Consider the following 7733-nt stretch of genomic DNA (forward strand, 5'->3'; position numbering starts at 1 on the left):
ATTTGGCGTTGGTGTAGGTGGGGCGGGCACGCTTGCAGGACCGCTAATTTTGTGAACAATACGTAGATGATTGTCGAAATTAGTCTGCCGTCCTGTGATAGGTGGTGACCAAGGGGATCCAGGGCCTGGATCAGTCTGGGGGTTTTCGAGCTGGCGTGCTGCCTCGCGTAAATAATGCTTCGCTAGACATCGTTTGCATCTGAAGGGATAGTGGGCCGAATTCACCTTTTTGCTACCCCACTGCACGAAATGCTTTCGAGCAGGACACCCTGGCCGACCCATCACGACTGCGCTTATACAACATAATGAGAACCCAGAGTATACACGCTAGTCGTCTTCGTCAACTTCGTACCAGGAGACTTGGCCAGTATCAGGAATGGGTATTCGGACCTTGGAAGATTGAGAACTGGTGAGCTCGCTCAGTTTCGAAAATCTTTCACGTCTTCATTTTAGAGAGGACGTGAAGATCCTGCGTCCATTAGAGGGTCCACTATTTGGGATGTTGAGCTACGCTTGGTTTCTGGTGAGCTGCTGCAAATTAGGTACACTGTACCCTTAAACGAACATTGATAGAGACAATAAAGACGTTCGAAAATGAAAAGACGTCTAAACTGGCGTAAATACACGTTTTTAATAAAAACGTTTTTATTCCCACTGCCAGCACTGCTGTGTCGGGGGGACTTTTGGAAACTGACTCGGATTTAGTATGTGGATGGGTCCCTTTAAAACCCGATTACTATCGACTTGTGCAGGCTTGTCAAAAATAGTTGAAGTCGGGCAGCAAGGTATAATACAGAGTGCTCGTATAAAACACAAGAGGAATATTCAGATGAAGTTTTCGAATTCTATTGAGGTGAGCACTCTATTTTCGTGAAATTTGTGTCAACTCTATCTGAAAGTTCTGTAAATTTGGTTAAATTGCAAGGAGCAATAATTTAACGTAAATCCATTTTCTCTCGAGTCTAGTGCTTGGATCGGTCATGAGTGGCAAGGGCGTGCAGAAGCAGCGGCAGAAGCGCAAGTCACTGGCTGAGGACTATGGCGGCTCCGTGGGTGAGGACCTTCTCGAGTACATGGAGAATGAGGAGGCGCCGGGCGGCGTGCAGCAGTCGGTAGACAGCGTCGGCGCCTCCAGCAACTTATCGCGTCGCATCCAGAACCGTCTGCAGAAGCTCAACGAGGTGGCGCAGTCCGCTGGTGGAGACGGTGAGGCCTCTGGTTACTACGACTTTTCCACCCTCGACATGAAGCCCGACCACGAGGCGCGGCCTGTGTGGGTCTGTCCCAATGGCCGCATCTTCCTGGAGGCCTTCTCGCCCATCTACAAACAGGCTTACGACTTCCTCGTGGCTATCTCAGAGCCAGTCTCTCGCCCGGAGTTTCTACACGAGTACAAATTGACTCCTTACTCTTTGTACGCCGCTGTATCGGTGGCCATCGAGACTGAAAGCATCCTTAAAGTACTGGAGAGATTATCCAAGAACCGCCTACCCGAGGGCATCGTGGCTTTCATCAAGGACTGCACACTCAGCTACGGCAAAGCCAAACTCGTACTGCATCACAACGAGTTCTACGTCGAGAGTCTGTATCCGAAAGTGCTGCGTAAACTGCTGGAACACGAACACATTCGAGCTGCGCGTGTGAAGGAGACAGCCGAAGATATCGCTTCCAACGCTTCTTCAGCCTCTGCGCCGCCCGTGGCGCCTGGCGGAACAAGACCAGAGGACGCCAATGAGTTCATTCAAAAGGATGTTTCTGCTGAAGACCAGGCCAATCTCCAGTACCAGAAGCTCCTGAACGAAGACTACAACGTGGCGGACGAAAACCACCTTGGAAAGTCGTCAGGCGACCAGCAAAAGACAGTGCGCACAGTGTCGTTCAAGATCCGGAAGACAATGGTGGAGCAGGTGAAGCGTGCGTGTCTGGATCTGGACTACCCGCTCATGGAGGAGTATGACTTTCGTAATGACAAGACTATTCCCGATTTGGAGATGGATCTCAAGCCCACGACGCGCATCCGTGAGTACCAGGAGAAGTCACTCAGTAAAATGTTCGGAAATGGTCGCGCGCGATCGGGTATTATCGTGCTGCCATGCGGTGCTGGAAAAACGCTCACGGGCGTCACAGCAGCTTCCACGATCAAGAAGTCGTGTTTGTGCCTCTGCACGTCAGCTGTGTCGGTGGAACAATGGACGTCACAATTCAAGATGTGGACGAATATCCCAGAGAAGAAGATCGCACGCTTTACTTCTGTGGCGAAGGACTACATCAACCCCGACTCGGGTGTGATCGTGACCACGTACACCATGGTTGCCTTCGGTGGACGTCGAGCTCGTGCGTCAGAGGAGGTCATGCAGCTCATCCAAGGCCGTGAGTGGGGGTGCATCCTACTTGATGAAGTGCACGTTGTACCCGCAAAGATGTTCCGTAAGGTCATTGGCTCTATTGCGTGTCACTGTAAGCTCGGTCTAACGGCGACTCTTGTGCGCGAGGACGATTTGATCGGCGACTTGAACTTTTTGATCGGCCCGAAGCTGTATGAAGCCAATTGGATGGATCTGACCCAGAGTGGATTTCTCGCTAATGTTTCGTGCGTGGAGGTGTGGTGCCCTATGGCCGGTGAGTTCTATCGCGAATATCTGCGGGAGGCTAAAAGTGCACGTAAACGTGCTCTGCTGTATGTGGCCAACCCGAACAAATTCACAGCCGCTGAGTTCCTGATCCAGTACCACGAGGAGCGAGGTGACAAGATTCTGCTCTTCTCGGACGATGTGTTTGCTCTGCGTTTGTACGCGACAAAGCTCAATAAGGGCTACATTTACGGCGGCACTGGAGAGCGCGAGCGCATGCGTTTGTTGCAGTCTTTCCGAAGCTCGCCCCTGGTCAACGTTATTTGCATCTCAAAGGTCGGGGATACGTCAATCGATCTGCCGGAGGCTAATGTGATCATTCAGGTATCGTCACACTTTGGTTCGCGACGGCAAGAGGCTCAGCGTCTGGGGCGTATTCTGCGCCCCAAGGCCAATGCTACAGGCGGGTTTAACGCGTTCTTCTACACACTTATCTCCACGGACACACACGAGATGTTCTACTCCAACAAGCGTCAGCAGTATCTTGTTGACCAGGGCTATACATTCAAGGTCGTGACGGATCTCTTCGAACCGGGGTCGTTCCAGGGCGTGTTTACGCGCAAGGAAGACCAGCGTGCATTGCTGAACGAGGTGCTGAGTGCTGATGTGGAAAGCGCCGCCAAGGATGAAAACGCTGCCATCCGCGATGACGAAGATCTGTCACGTCTTGAGCTGTCGGGCCACGGTCGCAAGAAGAAGAAATTGTCGTCGCTCGGAGCACTCTCCGGTGCGGATGGCACAAAGTACATGGAGTACTCGGCTGGCCATGGTGCCAAGCAACGTCACAACCTCTTCCGCGACCGATATCGTTAAAGTCACGGAGCCAAGTACTCGCTCGCAGGTGCTCCACCATCTCACATGACCACGTACTGCGTTGTGTGTATGCGACTTTTAGGCATTAATACTTCCTAGCCTATTGGACGGGTTATATTGCGCCAGTAAGTGAGGTAATAAAACTGATGCTGACAGTTTCCTCCTTCGGACATCACTGCTAGGGGCAAGTTGACTTGATTAGCTTGAAGAGTTAGACTCGTTGGAGTAAGGTCCTCCCACGGGACAAAACCTTATCAAAGGTGTAAAACCCGTCCTAGAAGGACCCTACTTTGCCAATCAAAACTAGAAGAAAAAAAAAATTCCTGGCCACCTGGTTGCTTCTTCTCGGTAGCTCTGCGCTACTTGGTCGTCCGGTGCTCTGAGCTCTGGGCGGCGAATCGGTGAATGGTCTGGATGCGCAACCCGGTTACGTTCTTCGTACTTAACCGAGCACTTTCCTCCTTCGGACATCACTGCTAGGGGCAAGTTGACTTGATTAGCTTAAAGAGTTAGACTCGTTAGAGTTCCCCTCTCGATTGGCGCGGGGCCTGGCTCGGCACGGTGCCGGGATCGTGGCATTCCCAAGTCGAGGCCTTGATCATACAGCTTTCCGCATCTCGGATCATTGCTGGTCTTAGTCTGGGTGTACACTGTGAAGCATCAACTGGACCACCGTCCCATTAGTCGGATGACTAGTTCGCTTTTCCCCGCTGCGAGAGGTGCACACGCTCCTCCGATGCGGAGTGAGTGGGCCGAATAGTCCTTCCTTGAGCGTTCCATGCTTGAAGCTGCTGCCTTGATCACCTCGCTCACACGAGACTTCTTGATTGTGCGTGTTATTGACACCGACGTTAAATATGGACCCAAGGTCCGACCAGATACGAGCCAATCGGCTCGGATCCTTAAACACTGTTGGACCGCAATAACTGGACACAGCACCTGGTGCTCAGCTCTGTAGTGGCGGACCGTGACGCCTTGCGCCCTTTTGTCTCCTTTGTGAGAGTCATATACCGCCTCTACTGAGGCTGCCCCTGGGGCATCGTATCCATCCTTGTTTCCACTCCGATCTCGTATAACCACATTGGTTGCCTTCACACAATGGACCCCGTCCGATCCAGTGGAACTGTCCACGACTACTGGTCCCCAGAGCTCTGAGCTCCTGTCGAGGAAGAAGAATCCCAGAACGATGGATTATCACAACATTTGACCTTCTGGGTCATGGTGGTCTATGAGCTCCCACATCTTGAGCAACATTGGTGTAGTAACTGGCTGTTTCCGATCCACTTGACTGTGGGTACGTTTGTAACCCTTAGCGATGAGCTCAAATTCCGGATCATGGTAATTGAGCCGGCCGTTCCGAACGACTTTGTGTGCAAATGCCACAGCTGCCATCTTTCCTTCGAATGTCTGGTACTTGCTTCCTTTCCTCGCTCGATTGTGCCCTTCTGAAGCGCACAACGCTGCGAATAATTCTAACCACCCGCGCTTGTAGTGCCTTGGCGCAGTTCGTCAATCCACACGGGAAAACCAAACTCGTTGCAGAAGGATTCCCAGAATTCGAAGTTCCTACTGTACCGTCCAAGCGTTCCTTCTGTGATGGACGCACGCTTGAGCTGATCCCGTTTATCCTTAACTTCCTGGAGTCTGGTTGTACCTGTTTCATACCACGTGTGTTAGTTTCTGTGTGAACATCGCACCTCGGAGTCTGCTCCATCCGAGTGTATGTCATGAAATGCATCTTGTAACGAGCCTGGCTCAATGCACACCGACGTAAGTCGTGCTGTCTGACAGGCGACTTGCAATTCATACTCTCGATCATCCTGGTGATCCAGCGACTGCTGTGAATCATGACGCGGCACCAGGTGCCTTCGACCTTCAGTTTCTGTCCCCACACGTATGTTACCGTAGCTAACGCCGTGGCTATTCCCCCTCCGTCCCAGATGGGGTCTTCGAATTCAACATGATACCTTTCTCTGAGGTGCATGCTTGTAATTGTCACCTCGTTTGTATCTGCTTCCACCAGCCATACCTCATCATGGCCCGATTCCTTCTCAAACCGTTTCATTGGTAAGCCTGCAAACTCGTTCTGAAACACCAAGTCGTTCCACCACATTAGGTCCTTCCGAAGGAATGCTGACATTGGAGCTCCTCGCTTGCCCTCCTCCCGACATCGGTTCTGAACCGCTGTTAAACGCTGTATGAACGGCTTAGTGATAGGTATAAAGCTGATGACATGGCGTAGAACACCTATGAGGCTGTCCAATCGTTTCATGGAGATGTAGGACTTCCCAATCGCGTCAGCTAACACCGCATGCACCTTGTCGATCTTGCGTTGAGGTACTGTGATGCACTCGTCTAGAATGCTTCAGTCATCCCCACCGCATGGAAGACGCTTGAACAGGTCGTGAACTTGCCCTCATGCCATCCATCCGATCCAAACACTAGTTTAACCCCGTCTCTGAGACGTTTTTCTGCTTGTTGAAGTCGATCGCCGAAGTCGACTTCAATGAGGACGATGCCGTCCACCCACTAGAAGACCCAGAAGGGCTCGGTGTGACCAAGCAGTATCGATGATCCTGTGCGCTGATAATGGCAGACTGCTTTCCCGAACACTACGAAGAATCCAGGGGAGGACGTCCACCCGAAAACAGCCATACCGGAAACTATGCCATGAGGACTACGCGGCAAGGCGCCCCCAAAAGCCGATGCATGATGTGCGTGGACCGGCACGTGATGAAATGCATCAGCGATATCCGCGATCATGGTGTAGATGTTGTACCCTGGGTACGGCCGACGGAGGTCGCAGACTCTGCGAGCAATAGAAACAAACGGCTCCCACGTTGCATCCGGCGAAGCCTCTGAGGCAGTCTGGGCGTTGACCGACTGGCCGTTCGGAGCCGACAAGTCGTGAATGATACGACCATCCACGTGAAGAGGCTTGTCCTTCTTGGGGACCAGGGCGAACGCGCTGCACTGGAATGCCGGGTCCCGGACCAACGTGGACATCCGAGCGACCAGGCAACGTCCTTTGTAATAATCTGAAAGCAGTTTGTTCTGGACAATTGCGGTGCCCGGAGCGGCGCCTGGGTAGCTCGCAGGAACCGGTCGTGTGCCCGCCCGCGATCTCGGGTCCGGAGTCAAACCCTCCTGGGCGATCTGACACAGTAACGCGAGCTCCGGGTACGACCCAAGATACTCCTGATACAACCACGGGCGTAGCGCTTTGTTCGGGCGGTAGTCTTCCGAAGTCTGATCGCGGGAGAGTTCGAGTGTACTAGCAATCCCCAGCTGGGGGTCGGCCACGAACGCGTCCAAGATGCGGAGGTCGACCTCTGGAATAGACAGCGGACCTGGCCCAGCTGCTAAAAACGCAATTTCCAACGGAATGGTATGTACCTACGGTAGGCCTCGGCCCGGAGCTGGGCAAACACGCTCGTCGGTACGCAGCGTCGAAGCTCTAGGACAACGCACGACCGTGTCGGGGCTGTGTCGAATCGGGAACGCATGGAGCGGGCCGATGTTTCCACCCTCTGGGGTGATTGTGAAAGTCGAGCTGCCGGGTGGCTAGGTCGATCCGCCGAGGTCGGTGCAAACCGAAGCCGAACCAAGTGCGAGACGGACATGAACTCCTGGATTACGAGGGACCAGGCTGCCAATGTGTGCTTCCTCGGGCTGGCCTCAACCGAGACAGCTGACGGGTGGAGCTGGGTCAGCGCAGTAGGGCTCTGAGCCGGCGCGTATGACGGCGGGCAAGGCCACTCGGAGCCGGTTAAGATGACGTCCGCCGCGGTAATCGTACCCATCATCCAGTTGCACAAGGCGTCAGACGCGATGTTGTACGCACGGCGCACGTGTTGAAGATAAAACGCAGGATGTCCGGTGCCCAGGGCACGGATAGTCCCGATCCAGGGTCGGAGCGAGGGTGCCCGGCACCTATTGAGCATCAGTGCCTGGTTGATAACGACATGGCGTTCTCAAAGCACTCGTTCGAGCAGTAGCTGATACGTTCCTCCGGTACACCTGCAATCTTACACGAGGCACAGCACATCTTGGCCACGTTCTGGCAACCCATGCACGAGCACGAGTACTTGTTCTTATACTGACGATCTTCATCGTCGAAAAAGAACGGGAGCGTAGCGAGAACGAACTTCGGGTGCGGCTGCATGTCCGAGTCCAGTAGGAGCATGTAACGTCCATTGGCTCCTTCATTATACAGGCAGTTGTTGATGTTACCAGCCTTTGAGTAGTGCGTCTCGGGCTTCACACGGCCAACATATGTCACGTGCGGCA

At 53.3% G+C, this 7733-nt stretch overlaps 1 protein-coding gene across 1 annotated transcript; it reads left to right on the plus strand.

Moving 5' to 3' along the window:
* Nucleotides 1-955: 955 nt before the first annotated feature.
* PITG_17617 (TFIIH basal transcription factor complex helicase XPB subunit) lies at nucleotides 956-3443 on the plus strand (the record flags this gene model as incomplete). Its single annotated transcript, XM_002896445.1, has 1 exon — nucleotides 956-3443. One exon carries the CDS (start codon nucleotides 981-983, stop codon nucleotides 3441-3443), a length of 2463 nt encoding a protein of 820 aa, XP_002896491.1.
* Between the last annotated feature and the right edge of the window lie 4290 nt (nucleotides 3444-7733).

The sequence above is a fragment of the Phytophthora infestans genome, genomic scaffold (assembly GCF_000142945.1).
Source record: "Phytophthora infestans T30-4 supercont1.60 genomic scaffold, whole genome shotgun sequence".
Lineage (NCBI taxonomy): Eukaryota > Oomycota > Peronosporomycetes > Peronosporales > Peronosporaceae > Phytophthora > Phytophthora infestans.